Below are 17,693 nucleotides of genomic sequence, written 5' to 3'. Positions count from 1 at the left end.
AAATACCGTGTACTTTTGATGAAATATAGTAAGCAGAAGTTTGAAATATCAATTCGGAAATGTATGGTTGCTATTACAAATTTGCTATTTAATAAAAGTCTTAGATTACATAAATCTATAATTCTGTAAAACTCTATAGGATCTTCTCGTCCCTTATTATAATTTAACCATAGGGAGAGTGGCAGTAATTGGAACATTTACCCTGTATAATTAGAGAACAGGTGAGTTTATGGACGATCACGTGACACGAAAGATTGCCACACACCTTTGGTGTAACGAGAAAGAAGACTGTTGAGGCCGAGGGATTCTTCGTTTCACGGATCCGTGTACAGACAAGGCGGAGAACCCGGGGCAGGGTTGTTGACCCTTATGGCGCGAGGATGCACGTTTTTCGTGTACCGTCCGGGCCAGTTTACAGAATTGCATAACGGCCGCCGTAAGAACACGTTCTCAAATATCTCGGGGAATTTATACGGGCGAGTCGAACGAACGACCTGATTCCTTTTTCTTCGCGTGCTGAACGTATGGGGAGTGAACGATGCGTTTGGAAGTCACTTGTGTTAGTACACGTGGAATCAGATCGAATCGATGGTAATTCTGAAAGACACTAATGCTTATTATCACACTGACACCGTGTTAGTCGATTAAAGGGGACTCGCACGAGTGTCCGCCCACTGCATGCTTGTAAATTGCAATATTGTGCTAATTCCTGACATACTCAGAAACCCGAGAAAAATAAAGTTTTATAATTTCCTTTGCGTCGTCCTTGTTTTTCATCGTGGGCCATTTTAATGTAGGATACGGTTTAAATCATATTTATTTTTTTACACGTATCTCTAACATAAATAATTGAGGCATAAACGTAAGTTATAACTCAGGACTATCTAAGTTAGTAGATGTTACATAGAATATAATCTAGTGGAATTGTTTGAAAACCAGGTAGGACAAATAAATTCGACTGTTTCTGGAACCCTAAAAAGAACGAAGGGTATTCTAGCTTTAAATAAAAACTGAAAACTGTATAGAGCTCTAAATATTTCGAAAAATCTTGGAAAACGATATTTTGTTAGGTTGGATATTTTAAGCAAGGAGGGCAGTATTGGTTAAATATGTAAAACATGTTATACATATCGAGCGTGTATAATTTTGTGAGAAATTGTAAATTGTGGTCTGTATATCTCGAAATTCACGAAATTTTTCGATTGAATTCCGCTCTATTTTTTTTTGTGACAATGTATTTTTCAAAATTAAAAAAAACCTCTACAAGGACTGCCGAAATGTTTTCTTAGTCGACCTAAAAGTATCTATCAGTTAAACGGAAATTATACTGAAAACTTACAATGTAATAAGGACGAAAATTTAATAAAATAAACCATTTATAACAAAATTCCTAGAACTATGGAAACACCCCTCGTAGAAACTGCGATTGTGTTCGTTCGCGGTTCGCAGGCGCATCGATCCCAAGACGTATACGCGACAAGGAAGACGAATTGTCTTCCGAGAGAAAAACCACGAAGATGCATGGAGCTTTCGAATATAGCATCGATACACGCCAATATCTCAAAGGGACGTGCTGTATCGACGAATTCCACAGCAAACCGCGTCGACGCGGTTCTCTTTTTACCAGCAGCCCTGCCGGTATGTATTTCGTGATGAAAGCGAGGTCCTACATCAAATTTTCCCCAAATGAAAGAATCATGAATTCTACGCACAGACACACGAATGTATCGGGAGAAGTAATTTGCTATCGCGATCGTAAAATTTATTAGCGGATTCCTGTCTATCATTCGTTCGTTCTCAGAAGCCTTATTAAGCACTTGCGATCCAACGGGCGATGTGGATTCAATTTTATTGCAATCACTTCATATTTCAGTGATCTACAATATATTCGTGTCCAATTTTACGACTGCAGCGATCGTAAATACTTATTATACGCTTTGTAAATGGCAAAGATATAGATATTATTCAATTAAAGTATACGAAAAAAAAAACCTTAAAGTTACTTTAAGGTATAACGACTAAACGGTCTCACCACTTCCCAAATTTTCAATTTCGCTTCAGCTATTCAAGTTCTCCGTTTTCGGAAGCTAGTTTATGCTTCACACGACGTAGTCTCGAATTCCGTGGAAAATCTAGCATTCCGTGAAAGTACAGAGTACCGTGGAATGTCAAGAATTCCGTGGTAAAAAGCTGGAATTCAATCAAAGTATAGAATTCCGTAAAACTCTAGAATTCCACGGAAAATGTAAAATTCCGTGAAACTCTAGAATTCCGTGGAAAATCTAAAATTCCGCAAAAATCCAGAATACCGTGGAAAATCTAAAATTCCGTGAAAATCAAGAATTCCATGTTAAATCTAGAATTCAACTTGATCAAAATCTGGAGTAATTAAATTCAAAATCTGGAGTTCAGCGAAACTCTAACATTCAATAAAAATCTAGAATTCAGCGAAAGTCTTGAAGTCAGTAAAAGGTCTTCGTAAAAGATGATTCCTCGACGACGAACGACCTTTTTTGCGAAGGTTGTTCGACTGAACCGGAAGCGCGAGAGACGGGACCACTGGTCACGACAGCGAACGATAGAAAGAAAAATACAGATCTGTTTGCACGGACGGTTGCTCCTCGGACCAGAGATTCAAATTAAACCGCGAGACCGTGGCACGGACGCGCGGTAGAGATTTTTAAAGCGTGTTCCCGGAAGTTCGTCTCGCGAGGAGTTTCCGCGAGACGGGCGGTCGGACTGCTGGCCCGGTTGTTGGATAAATATTTAATAAACCAGCCGGGGAAATAAAACGATCTCGACCCCGGCGAATGCTTCGGGGTCCACGGTTAATGCCGCACTTTAATATAGGTAAGTCCAAGTTAAGCTCCTTACGGATGACGATACGATTAGTACGGTTGGTCGAGCTAATTGCCTCCGCGCTGATGGGAAGTGAATCGACGAGCCGGCAATATGAAACGGGGAGAACAATATCGATCGTTTTTCTCTCTATTCCACGGCGGAGGGGGCCGTGATAAAGATTACCGAATTCAATAATGGGACCCCATAACCCCCGATTGCTTGGAAATCCTGACACCTCGGATATGCGTCGGTAATTACGAAAGTGGTTTAAGTAAAAAATCTACAAAAATTGAAAGTAGGTATCAGTTGTTTGGTATTACGTCGATTTATGTTACAATATTATGATAGCATTTTTGCAGAATATTTCATTGACTTCGGCCACTTTTATAATCACCGGCATATTTATGATTGCAGGTTCATCGAAGAATTCACGACAGACGCACGCATGGTGAACAACGTTTCCAATGTTTATGGATTAACACTGATCTACTAGAGATAAGAACTTCTTATTTTTCAAATTCTTACTTTGTTCTTATTTTCGCTGTATTTACTGTTCTTGTATTTATACTGTTCCGTTCTGGTTGTTCAGTAGCAATGTTAGTACAGTAACGTTATTACTTATTAATTTCTTAAACATGTTGAATGAGACATAAAAATGTGTTATTCTAAATTTTCGAGTTATTCTTCCATGTAGAATCACTAGTTTCGAAAACTTACTGTATGCTGAACCTCGTTTCGAGGGAGATATCACGTGAAATTGTTTAATTTTACACTATTTCATTTATCGACAATTTCTATTAGGTTGGTGAAAAATAAATAACCAGTGTCTGTGTTATAGCTGCGAACTATGTAGAATTTCTTTGGTGATAACGATTAACACCTTGACTGTCACGTCACCCACATACACGTGACACAATCTTTAAATAAAAACTGAACTTTATCGTAAAACAACGAACGAAACAAATATAATTAGGGCCTACAGCCACATATGACGACTATTTATTTCCCACCAATCTCATATCACGAATCAAAAAGTTTCTACTACCAACTACAGTCTTTTCATCCTGTCAGAGCGCCAAGAAAAGAAACACGTTCGAGGAATATTCAGAGAAACACTCCCGACCAGGAGAGTTTAAACAAAAAATCGTAACAAAAAAAAAATGTCCAAGTCAAAACGGAAGGGATTTTGAAAAATCACGACCACGATTCGAAGACTAAAATTCAGTAGCGTAGAAACTAGACACGACCGCGAATTTATGGGTTGTCAAGTGTACACCCGGATAATGGAGTGCTTCTATTCGAGCCAATCGAGTTCCGTCCCCTCGACTGTTTGCGATTCCCTCGATCTTCCTCGACCGGCGACGCGGGGGAGGGCACGTTCCGAGAGGCAAGATGAAAAGACGCAAGGAACGACGATGTTAGAAAATGCCTTACCATGAAGTAATGCCTCTGTATCTCGGTCTTCTCGCTGGCCAGCTTCTCGCATTCGATCTTCAGTCTGCAAAAGTGAAAAGCGATTCAGGACGAGTCGGACGTGCGTTAAAGCGGAAATGGTGCTCGCGCGTGTGTCGCGTAGGTTTCCTCTGTACAGGGTTGTTCATTGTTAGAATATCCACGATTCTTTCGACATTTACCTGAAAACGAACAGGGTCCACCATACAGGGTGTTCCACGTAACAGTTACCACGATCTTCCGAGCACTTCTGGTAATTTGATCGGGAAGTGTTTTAACCCTTGTGTGGGCAACCAAAATGTTCGGCAATCGGAATACTCCTATTCTGACAGATTAGATATGCATAGAGAATTTTACTTTCATACTGTTCGGAAACTCTTAGTTTTCCCTTCCTATAATATATCAGGTGCTGTTTTAGACAAGAATATAATGAATTGTGAAAAGAAATTTAGAAATGGGTACACGGTTTCCTACACAAGGGTTAAACAAAAGTTCATCAGTTTTTAATTAATCAGCTATATGTTAGAAAAATTTTGTCTCGATGAAAAGTCTAGTAAATTTTTTCATTGACGATCTTCTAAATAGATCAATGAAACGTCGATCCAACGGAGCATCGATCTATCGTCACTTCAACCAAATTCATTGTTAAAGCAAACAGCAATTTTCCCTTTAATTTGCAAGCCTATTCACTTGGTGAATCTATACCTCAAAAATCGTGAACACTGCACGATGAATACCCTGTACAATGCACGCTTATATGTACGTGTTTGTGTGCATGCAGATGCGAGGAGGGCGTACAGGGAGGCTGCGTTCTCCTCTGGGATTCGCAGCATCTCGAATTCGAAGAGCGCGGTCTGTTTCTGGAAGTAAGATCGAGTTCTCCGGCGGAAAAGTCGACGGAACCCAAAGGAAACGAGATTATGGCAACGTTAGCGGTTGCTCCGGCCGACTTCGTCGTCGAAAAATGCAAAAAAAAAAAAAGGAAGGAAGTTATTGGCGAGGGAGGAGGATATATCGCATTCCGACAAATACGTATCGAATAATGTACGTCAAGGAAAATCACGTGGACAATATTAACGGACACTGAAAAGCCCGCCCTGCAGTCATTAGTTCAGAATTTTCGCGTCGAGAGTCCTCCAGAGGATCGTTTCTATTCTGCGATACTCTACTAAGCTCGACATCTTAGCTTTAGGGTTTCCGTTTGAGAACAGAAGATCGAAATTCTCTGTGGAATTTCAGATAGAGGAGAAACTATTGATTACATTGATTAATCAATCCATAAGTTACCATGACCACCATTCGGGAATCACGTGCATATTGTACAGGTGAGTCAATAAGAACTATTATCTAAAGTAACTCATTACGTATTAGTTGTATCAAGAAACGCTTTAATAAATTATATAGCATTTTAAGGGACGCATCGGATGGATACAATTTAGTTTCATTACATCTTATTTCTTTTTAAAAATCAAGGTGACCTTGAGAAAAAACTCAAGGTCACCTTGATATATAAAAAAAGAATAAGATATAAAAAACTCAAATTGTATCCAACCGCTGCATCCCTTAAAATGCTACATAATACATTAAAACATTTTGCGATACAGTCAATAGGTAACGACATATTTTAGATAGTAGTTCTTATCGACTCACCGTGTATATACTCTAACAATTAGGCCAGCAGTGGAGAAGATGAACAAACAACGCGCACAGTTCGCAGCAATCATCGCCGAAACTCGTCGCGGACCAACTGCGGACAGAAATAATCTTGACCACCGCTCGCGTCGCCAGGCTAAAATGTAGCAGCGGCGTTAACAACGAAACGCAAATTCGTCCGTTGATCCGACGCGTTTCGACGGTGCCTATCGCGGCCGCGCAAGATAATTAATGATACGTAAACGCAGACATTTGTACACACCGATCCCTATTTCAACGGCCCGCTGGAAAGTGAGCGTCGCCGCCAATAACGCTAACCGCGTTGCAGGCATCAGCTGCATCCGAATATATAACTTGCCACAACGGCAATTAATTACCGTCCGGGCCCTGTTAATCAATTAGCATAAATCGCCGTTATGTACCGTCGTCATTGTGGCCGTTTTCTATCGAGACTATTCGTGTTTTCCGTTTGACGTGACGGTATTCAGGTTGAATTTCTGCATGTAATCGTCACGTGGCTGTGAATTAGATAAAGTCTCGATAACTGCGCGGAGAGATCTCTACGTTAAATACTCCTGTTTTATCCCCAGTACTGAGGGGGTTCCATAATGGAGGCTCAAGAGGACTGTCTGGTAACCGACAGGAAACCATCAGATGATATTACTATCATAGAACTATTAGATAACTGTCAAGTAAGCGTCAAGAAATCATCGTGTAATCGTTACATAACCGTCAACCAAGCATCAAGTAATCATACCGTAAGCGTTAAATAACCGTCAAGTAACACCGTGCAACAGTCTGGTACCCGTCATGTAACCGTCACACAAAGATGAAGTGGCAGAAAAGCTGTTCGATGTACCGACAGGTAATCATTACCCAACAGAAAACCACTGGGTAATCGGGCATTAATCGGTAATAGGTCGGATATCAGACACCCATCGACACACCGTCGACGTCTAGCAGCGAACATATTAACCAACTGACTGCATCTTTTTGCTATCTTGTACAACAATTTTTCTTCTCATAAAATCTAGTATCAACAATCAAAAGACAATTTTTTTTACAAACAATATCTCACAATAAATAACGAACAGTAGTAGTCACAGTAACACCGTTTTTCTATCGTTTGGATTTCATTTAACTAACTGTCGAACGTCAGAAAATATTCCAAATTGTCACTAAAGTGACAAAGTAGACGTTTACTGTAGTGGACAAATGCAGTTAACGGGTTAAAAGGAACGTGATTGGATCGAAACAAACCCGAAAACCTAGTAGCAAGTTGTCAACTGACAACAGGGTATCCTGCCACAAAGACGACCAGTGACGAGTCAACCTTCGTCATCACTCCCCCTGTCGACTTTCACTCGGTGCCTCGTTACCCCTCGTGTTTCCCGCGAAAACCGTTCGATCCGACCGCGTAGGACGCCAGTCGTCGCGTTATTAAGAGTGAGGAGGCGTTCGAGCAAACAATTCGAACTTTCCACTCCGTGGCAACAGAGCTCGAAGCGATCTGGTGTCGGTGGGGTGGGGGAGAGGATCGCGGCGTTAACGGGAGGACGCGGGAGCAACGAAACACAGGATGGTAACGGAAGCGAGGAAAGGACCGGGGAAACGTCGGTTGCGTCAATAATCGTGGATCTTCGAGGCGCTCAGAGAAGACGAGAGACAGGCGAAGGGAAGGGGGAAAAGATCGTGGAAAGGAAAACAAAGACGGAGCGCGGAGAGGGAGGTCGAAGAAACGAGAAAGACTCACGAGTGGTTCTGTTGCTGGATGAAATTGAATTCCTCTTTGATCCTCTCGCAAGTGTCAGCCACCGTGAATTTCAGCCCTCCCGCAGCCCCGCCGCTTCCTCCGCCACCCTGGAACAGAAAAAAATATATATATATATGTGTGTGTACGTGTGTTCACTAGTGTCAGAGAGAAAGAGGAAGGGAGGAGGGAATTCGATTAGCATACGGGACAAAGCGGCCGTCACAAAGAACGGAAAATAGATCGGCCGGAACGTAGATGCGATATGGTCGAACCTCGCGATCTCCTAAGCAGATTCACAAATGAATCTGAGAGCTCCAGTTCAGTCGGATCTATACGTTTTCAAATTAGCCGTGAAATGTGTTCTCCTTGGAATTGGGTGATGGAAAATTAATGCTGGAATAAACAAAGTCAAGGCGATGTACTACTGAAAACGCGTGTGTAATCGAATAGTCACGTCGGAGGCAATATGGCCGCCATGTTCGGTTTATAGGTTAGGTGAAGATATACACGATTTTAGGTTAATAACTGACATCCCTGTAAGGTTTAAATAATAGGTTATGAATTTGTACCTTGTCTTTATCGTAGAGACCAAGAATATTTCTTTGTATAATCATTAACATACTTACGCATCGCAGACCTTAACCTCTTGAAGAGTACATAGAACAAAAGGTACATAGAATATTACAAAATTAGTAAAAACGAAATTAAAGTCTCAAGGTATCCAACGCCCCTAGCTCCAACAGCCACGATCACTCTGTCCCTTGCAAATTATGCAACCCGAACGATAACGTCGATGCTGCAGGATCAGGACAAAACACGGCGGGAAAAAACCTCGTTAAGGGCGTTGCAAGAAAAAACGCGGGAATCTCGTTACACGGGAGACCGAGGCAGCAGCGTAGGTCGCGTTACACCTGAGCCCGGAGGTGGATGAGAGGAGGTTCGCCTAGCCGCGAATAAATCCAAACAAATCCGAATTTAAAAGGGAAAAAAACCGCAGCAAACGGACCAACGGCTGCGGTATCGCGTTCCTTCGGCCCGTTTTCAGGAACACACACACGCCTGTAAACCGTAACGAGGTTAAAGTCGAAGATGACAAGCAACCCAGGCAGCATCAAATGGCCTTCGGGGGGCCGCATAAGGCGCGCGAGGAGCAAACACGAAGCAAACCGAACGAACGAACGGGCGAGCTAGCTAGCTAGCGGCGAACACGCGGGAGAGAAACGCGAGACGGAGGGCATCCAGGTATAAAAGACGAGCGTCTCCGTGGGGGCCGTTGAGAGGAAGGGAGGAACCGAGGCCTGAAGAGGCAAGGATGAAGGGCCATGAAGGCGTCCTTAATGAGACCCATTCCACCAGGTAGCACGAGGTCTCGGAGAGTCTACGGGTTCTTCAGTCGCGTATACCCTTGCCCGTCCCTCCTCCTCCTCGCCGCTTCAAATTACGGAGAAAAGGATCGAGGCTTTCGGATGACAGTAATGATTACGTTACACACCGACCATACCGCGGTCATGTCAATCGAATTTCACCGAGTGCACTCGAAACGTGCTCGTCGGGGATGTATTAAGAGCAACCGATCTCCACTTGTGTGTATGCTCCCCCTTCCCCACCCTCTTAAACTGATTTTACGGGAGGATAAATTATTTTGTTCCCTTTCGTTTTAGTTTACCACTCTTACTCCATCCGCGGTCTAATGAAATTATGATGCGGTTCAGAGAAATCGTGGATTTTTTTACTAATTTAGTGGGTAAATTGTTTGGGGCATAGCAACCCGGTTGTAATTATTCATAGAGTGAATCGAAGTCAATTAGGTGTACAGCGATGTTTGGTCGTCCAAGAATATCACGAAATTCTAAATTCTCTTTTACACCAATCTCGCAGCAACCATTTATGGTTGTACATCGGTGAGCAATCTCGTCTTCCGCTAGGGGAAAAAGTGGCGTAAGAGAAAGGCCTCCTACTACTTAGTAAATTTATTTCAAGTACTGTAATAAATGTTAAATCGAATGTTAATTTGGTATAAATTGCAATAATTCTCGATACCAAATTTTCGGAGGCCCTTCTCCAACGCCACTTTTTTCTCTGGCGGAAGCAGAGTTTGCTCATAGGTGTACAAGCGTTCGCGACTGGTTCTTTAAAAAAAAAAAATTCTGTTCATTGTTAGCCTTTGTTCGTGACGCTTCATCGACCCTTTGGAAGCGTTTTCGCGGACAAAACAAACGGAAATACAGGAATCCCTCTAGCAATCAGATCATTAATCCGATACGCTTAACGGGACGCTCGTGAGGGGGGCGTCATCGAGCGTCAATATCCGCGCATCAGCGTGAAAACGAGAGGGAATTCCCGTGTCGAATGACAAAATCCCCCGTCGTCCCCTGGCCTACGACCGCCGATAAAGAGAAATATTGCCCCCCGGGCAGCCGGACGGCGTTAAATGAATGGTCAATGACTGTGCACGGCTGGAAAATTCCCAGTTTTTCGGGGGAAATACGCGGCTGCGGTCCTCTCTCGCTCTATCTCTCTCTCTGGCAGCAGAGAATGATTTGGCCACTTGTTGAATTCGAAACGGGCGAGTGGTTGTCGGTGGTAAAATGGTTTGAGAACAGGCACCCGTGGAAAGGGGGGGGGGAGTAGGAAGAGGACACACGCCGGTTTGCCTCACTTGTTGCAATCATCAAATGGAACAGTCATCGAACAGGTTGTTGTTCCGATGGTTAACCCGACAGCCGTACACACATCCGTTATGTGATACGGCCACCGACGACGACGACGAAGACTAGTTTTCCATGAAAATTCTCGCGCTGCTTTATCCTCTGTCAGCTTTTCACTGTCGACGATAATTCCCGATATCGAATCGAATATACGAGAGGTGTTTCCAAAGTTCTGGGAATGGCGCTAGAAATTGTTCAGTTTCTTCATTTTCGTCGATATTATATTGTAATGTTTTCATATAATTTCCGTTTAACTGCATACACTTGTCCCAGCGCGAAACTACTTTTTTTAGGACATCTGGAAAAATGTTTAGGGAGTCTATTCGTTAAGGGGCCTTGTAATTTTTTGGGAATTGTTTTTTAGTGGACGAAATGTTCAACATAAGTGAAATGTTGGCTATTTAATGATAATTGAGAGCGTAAGCAAAGTTTTTTTCGAAACTTTTAATAGTTTTTTTATATATATATCGCACTGAAATGAGCGCCTTGAAAAAATTATGTAGTGTTAAAAAAGATACCGTAATTGACTATAAAGAATAAATGTAAAAAAAGGAAGTTAAGTAAAAATCGTTTGAAGTCTTCTGATCTATCTTTATTTTTACTCTAATCCAATTTTTAAGAACTTCAAGATTTTCTGACAGTGAAAAGTAACGATTTCTGAATACCACAAAATTATACGCGAAACCGAATATTATATATTACTTCTGAAAGTTCTTCAATCTTCTCCAATAAATTGTCACTTTAAAATATCGCAAGACAGCACTGTGACGTAAATGAAGGTTCGCCAGTATCCAATCCGAAGCTTCAACCACGAGTTCCAAACTTAGAGGATACAATCAGGTCATATGTCACTAGATTTTTATGCATCGAAACGGCTCCGTTTATTTCGACTTCGTCGTTTCCCTAAATAGTTGGTTCACATTCATATTACAATAGCCAGAGACTCGCTTAAAACCCACGGGAATCTTTCAATTCTTTCTCGTGTACCCAACAAAAATAAATATATTCTCCAAAATAGAATCGTTTCAATATCTTTCAAACTGAACAATCGGCTTACCAGAAAAATTTCTTCCATCATCGAAAATCACTCTAACGAAAGCCACCCTGCACAATATCCTCAAAAATTCGATTGCTGCATAAATTCCGTATACTAGTTTTTTCAAAAGATGAAAAAGGAAAGTTTCATGCTTCCTGAGAAATCAACCACATATACCCACGAGCAAATTCTGCTCCCACTAGGGGAAAAAATGGCGTAAAAGGGCTTCCTACCACTTGGTATCAGGAATTATTAAAATCTATGCCAAATTAATATTCGATTTAACATTTATCTCAGTACTTGAAATTTACCAAATGGTAAGAGGCTCTTTTCCCACGTCACTTTTTCCCCTACCAGAAGCCGACTTTGCTCGTGATAGTCTGTTAAAAGCATAAACCTTTACAGAAATAGTGTAAAGCACAAACGCTTTTATAAATTCAATTACTATGTGGGGCAAAAGTACGCAAAACATCTCACTACTATTTTACACATACAAATATAGAGACACCGACGCAAACAACATACTTGAATCTGCGTCAGTCATCCACGATTATCAATAAACACTAAAAAAAAACGTTTTGTCAATCCGGTGGGTATTGTCCAGTTTGACCAAAATTATCATGGAAAAAATTCAGAACTTTTGCAACAACCTAATACAGTTCCGAACAAACGTCCGCCAGTGTGCGTGGACGCATCCATTTTTGCCCGTTCTGCCTTCCCCATCTTTTAATTACATACCCCCACTTTTTTTTTTTTTCGACGGTTCTTTGACGGGACCATCGGATTTTACTCTTTGAGCTTAACAATTCACACATATCCACCGGTGCGCTCAAGCACACGGGTGAAACGCAATCTGTTCACTCGCTTGTACGCGCGCGCGCGCGCAAGATGAGCCGCCACGCGTCAATGCTCCGCGCGGCCGCTGATCAAAAGGACGATTCGTAATCGTAAAAATCAATTTTTCAATAATTTATCCTTTGCCCCGGCCACGGTAGAGGGCCGTCCAATCATCCGTGCGCAGTTTCACCGTTCTCTGTCAAAACTGTTATTAACGAGAGAAGACAAAAGTCTTCCGTTCCCGAGGCGTCTACGAGAGAGCACACGCTTCTGGCCTCCTCTCCCCCTTTCTGGTTTCTATGTAACCGCGGCCTTTGTATTCATTGTCTGCCCGATTCCCCTTTCACACCAACGAAATCAATGAAGAAGCACGTCTCTCTCTCTCTCTCTCTCTGTGTGTAAACGTATGTGTGTGTGTGTGTGTGTGTACGTGTGAGGGAACCGTGCACGCCAGGATCGTATCGAAAAACCGGCTGGTTCACTTTGTTGCCGGGAGATAATGGCCGAGCGAATCGTAAATAAGGTAATAGGTCTTCGGAGGGCCCCGTGGATAGACCAAAGGCCGGATGACGTAAGCGAGAAGCCCCTTCTGGGCGCGTCCGCAACTTCCAGGAAAGGGATCGATTGATTTAAACGCGCGCGTGTGGTCGAGGGATTGACCCTTCGGCTTTTCAGTCCAAGATTTTCGCAAGAGATATCCGATTGTACTGCGGATAAAACAAAAAAACGTACTAGATGGTAGGAGACAATCGTACTGGCAGTTTCTGGTAACTATTTGGAAGGTTAATGAGACAGATTTTATGTTTCGGTGTGTACAGAATAGTTTCACGTAAATGAGGATGTGTCTATTTCAATAGAGGAGCTATCCAAATGTATGCTAGTGTAAGGTAAATTTTGTAATATACAAGTTTGTTTGATTTTTATAACCCACCTACAAATCGGCATTTATTTTCGATCAACAGAGCTTAGAAATAATTTGTAGAAGAATTATGACGCATAATATTTTCTTGTTGGCCAGAAATAACTCTAAATTGCTTGGTGCTTTTATACGTCGATTTGTGAAATTTCCTCCAAAAATCGTTTACTTTACATGTTCCCATGGTGTTGAAATAAATTCGTGAAAATACTAAGTACTCTTGCTTTTATTGGAAATGAATACTGATCTGGTGGATTATAAATATGAAACAGTATATCAGTGTGTAATATATGTAAGTGAATAATAAATAAAATGTCATCATAAATTTCGACCGAAGTATCTTTACGATTTCCAGTGCCTAATTGTGGACCAAGAAATCTGAAATTCGTCATTCTGGCAAATTTGATGGTTTTAGCGTTAAATTTACATCTGCCTGTTCTGAGATCCTTAAGAATCGTCAGTCTTTCAACGTACGATAATATTCTAATAACAGAACCAATACAACTACATTACACTTACTAAAATTAAACTACAATAAATGCAGAGTATTTAGTGGAGCCTAAAAAAAAAAAACGAGGTTCGTACAAAATGTTTCGTATTCTCTCTTAATATTTACTTATTCGAATTCCCTGGCCTAGATCTATTTTATGTGTCGAAAAGGTGTCTAATTGGATGAGCCCACGGTATCGAGAATTATTCAAATCATGCTCCCGAGGCTGTTGAAAGTCAGACCCCGCGAGAGGCTGATGCAGCCGCACTTGAATAAACATCGATGTGCATCGATATGCAGCGAACATTGGCGAATAGGCACACGAGGTATTGCGCGCGTGCACCCGACACGTTGACAGTATATTCCGCGGAAATAACAGCCTAGGTTAGCAGTTAGCTAGCAGCCTAGTTATTCAGCTTTATCGCCATTTAGTATAACGTCTGATAAAGGTAGTGTGGATGGATTGAAGGAGGTGTAATTAGAGCATTTTCAAGATTTTCCCACGTTAAAAAAAAAAAATAAAAAAAAAGATGGAATTAGAGCATTGATGAAGACACGAAACTGATGGTGATAAATGTAAGAATTATAGTAATACAGAGGATTTATACTGAACGGTTCTGATCGTTTCTATAGCGACTGGTAGGCGTAGAAAGATGGTGGGATGAATAAGCAGGCTCCCTCCAGTTATACTTCTCTATACATAGACTAGGGGAAGGTTCTTATGCAACGGATCTATAACTATCAAGGGTACTTTCGAAACGGTATACATCAACCCCGTCCCACCATCCCCGAACAAAAGTGTTATAAGTTAACAATTTTGAATTTTATTTTATTACGTAAAATATCTTCTAATTATGTACGTAGATCCACCATTCAGAAAAATGGCGTAAGTCATAAGTTGATGTGGTTAGTGTTATCATGTTTAATACCTATATGAAATGCTACGTACAAATCAGGCTCTTTTCGTTCTCATGAAAAATTGCAGGATTCAACTCGTGACACTTTTCTTGCGGAGGTGGGATATGATAACAAACCAATTTACATTTCCAATGTGTCGACAATGTGTCGGACGCTGTTAATTGGCGTTTTCAATTGTTACGTTTCATTTAGCGTACCTATTCCCGTACGTTTGATTCATAATTGGATTACTATTAATGTATTAAAGCTTTAGGTTAAACGATCATAGTATAATATGAATATAATATATTATATTGAATTGATGATTCCGTAATTATTCATTGAATCGAATAAAATTCAGCAATACAATTGTTCAGTTTGAATCTTACCGATTGCGATATACTTAATCGAATAAGAAGGAAATAATACTTTATAGAGTGATATTAAATTAAGAGTAAAGGTTATTACATTAACGATTCGACAAGTTTTATGGGAAAAAAAAGTTAACCGCAGAAAGAAACGGTTACTTGCCTCTGACCTACGTAAATACATACTTCGTTACAATTAACTGAGTATAAATTATCATAAGCGATGTCCGCGGAGTAATTATTTCGCGAAAAAAAGTGGTGCAGTACGTAAACGGCTACGTGTCTCTGAAATAAAACCGGGAATGGTACTATGTAGTTGCACAATCTAATCCTGCCGTATTTGCCAGAACGTTGGAAAATGACCACGTGAACGTACATAGGTATCTACTTATTTCCTCCATAATTAGAAAAGGGGGTCGGAAAATAAAGTACAAAACGGTGTATATGTATACACTTATCAGCGTTTAAGATGCACTTCTGACATCAATATGAACGGATTATAACTGGCGACATAATTATATAATGGAAATCTAGTGTCGGAAAATTCTAAAAGTTGCAAGCGGTTATTAAAGATAATTCTCGTACGGGTTGAGGGGACGTAATAATTTACACTCGCGCATGGGTTCGTGGAAAAGTTAAGGTGTTGCATTGGTACCTAATGAAATTGTGGGAAAGAATTTCAATAAGTGAAACTCCCTTGACTTTCACGATTCAACATGAAAATCTTCGGTTTAACCCCTTTGCAAAAGAGTTTAACCGAATAAAAGGTATAAAAACTATTTGTATAGAATACTAGTAGAATCAACAAATTACATTGTCTGCTGTAAAGATCTATGGAACGAGGAGAGAGGAAAAAAAAATCACGAGGAGGTTTTGCTATAATGGAAGAGGGAGCACAATTTGGAACGTCTGCTGGAGAAATGCCTTAACGGAATATGTATGCTCAATCAATGTCGGGACATAAAATGTGCTAACAAATACCGGCACGCTTTGTAAGGGGAGCCTAGACTGAATTTAAAGGGTGGCTGAGTAGGAGGGAGGAAGCTGCTCGTTCAAGAAGACCAAGGTGAAAGGCAAAAGAGGGGGAGAGAAAGAGAGAGAGAGAGTCTGCTGTTCTCCGCTGAGCAGTCAGAATTTACGAAGCTTCGTTGTGATAGCGTGTAACTAATGAAAGAGACAAAACATCTAATATATAAATCATGTAATCATGAGACGCGTAGCACGGTGTAATTAATTAATCCCATTGATATTTTATCTCAAGTGGAAACAGTATCATTTTATCCCTGTCGAGAAGTTTAACTATTTTTGCTTCTTATGTGGTTTTAGTTAACACATATTTGTTCACTTTAGTTATGTTGTTTATGCTTGCTTCATTTTCCCAACAGAATAAGATCGAATGAAAATACTAATGCTTAAAGGCCGAAAGGAACATGGATGAAAAGTATAAAGAATTGTTCAAGAAAGTTATGGCATTTACAAATACACTAGGATGTACTAATAGACCCAAAAAGAGTATCTATACCTCGATCATATAAATTTTCTTATCAATAACAAGAATATAAAATGTTTTCACAGGGGAATGTGAAGACGAGTTTTCGACTTCTATACATATACTCCACACTACTATACTTAGATCGTGTTTGCACCGCAATCGTGTTTGAAAACAAATTACCAAAATCTGTCAATCTGCACCTACACCATCGCAACCCACGAAAACTCGATAGATCCAAAGGAAGTACCAGGGTTAGAGCAACTCCTGTCAGCAAAGACTCTATACACTCCACACGAAGAGAACAATTGATCAACTATTCGACCAAGTTCTCCACCTTCATCACGACACACGAAAACTAGGTATACGAAATAGGTAGGTACAATATCTAGAACCTTGTACACCAGAAAGAATATCCACAACTATCAAACTCAATAGACCCAATCGAAGCATAAGGGGCTGCAGACATTCGCATCAGCAAAGAGTCAATACACACTCGACTCCATCGCGAAGGAAACAATCGACCCAGTATTTTACCAAGCTCGAGCCAGTATATTTCTTGTCGGATCGAGCATGTTGGGTGGGCAGGGAAGGTCCCGACCAGACGAGCTCCGAGCCCGCTTCTCGTTCACGCGCGTAACCTCACGTCCATGTCGCAATGGCGGATTGACGGTCGCGTTACCGCTCGGGTCGCACACGTACTCACGATAGGGACCTGGACGTATATCTCTGTGTATGTATATACGTGTGTCTGTATGTTGGGTGCACGAGAAGCAAGCATTACGGAGCTCGTCTTGTATATCGGTATGATTATTATAGGTTAGACGTTTCATGGCAATGTGCACAATGCGCCGGAGCAGAGGACCGGCGGAATAGGAGCCTCTCTCTTTCTCCCTTTCACTATCTCACTCTCTCCGGTGGTTGCCGTGTCGTCAACGGGGGCGTTGTGTGCGATTGCACGAGCACGTGTACACGGTACACGTTCCTCCGGACGAGTAGCATCGTCGCCCGACACACAATGCCGTATAGTCACCCCCTGGGTGTTGCTACTTCCCCTTAACCCCGTCCGCTGCGACTCCGGGCCAGGATTTATCGTCCGTGGAAACGCAGTCGTCGATAGAGCAGATTGACGAAATACATATAGTACGTATACGTGGACGAGGTTCGTTCCGATTTAAGCTTGGTCGGCTCTTGCCTACGACTTTTTCACATTTCGATTCGTTGAATCGCGTTGAGAATATTCGATTGTTGCT

The 17,693-nt window shown here is 41.4% G+C and overlaps 1 protein-coding gene across 1 annotated transcript in view; it reads right to left on the bottom strand.

The window, feature by feature from the left end:
* LOC107188303 (protein groucho-like) overlaps positions 1 to 17,693 on the bottom strand; it is a 105,838-nt gene that overhangs the window by 66,605 nt on the left and 21,540 nt on the right. The window contains exons 3-4 of the mRNA XM_015576577.1: positions 7,700 to 7,806; positions 4,276 to 4,339 (exon numbers count right to left, since the gene is read on the bottom strand). Coding sequence (XP_015432063.1) covers positions 4,276 to 4,339; positions 7,700 to 7,806 — 171 coding nt within the window. The remainder of the gene's footprint in view (positions 1 to 4,275; positions 4,340 to 7,699; positions 7,807 to 17,693) is intronic.

Source organism: Dufourea novaeangliae, unplaced genomic scaffold (assembly GCF_001272555.1).
Source record: "Dufourea novaeangliae isolate 0120121106 unplaced genomic scaffold, ASM127255v1 scaffold118, whole genome shotgun sequence".
In the NCBI taxonomy this organism is placed as follows: Eukaryota; Metazoa; Arthropoda; class Insecta; order Hymenoptera; family Halictidae; genus Dufourea; species Dufourea novaeangliae.
The sequence above is the reverse complement of the archived record's forward strand: the minus strand, read 5'-3'. Positions and strand labels throughout refer to the sequence as shown.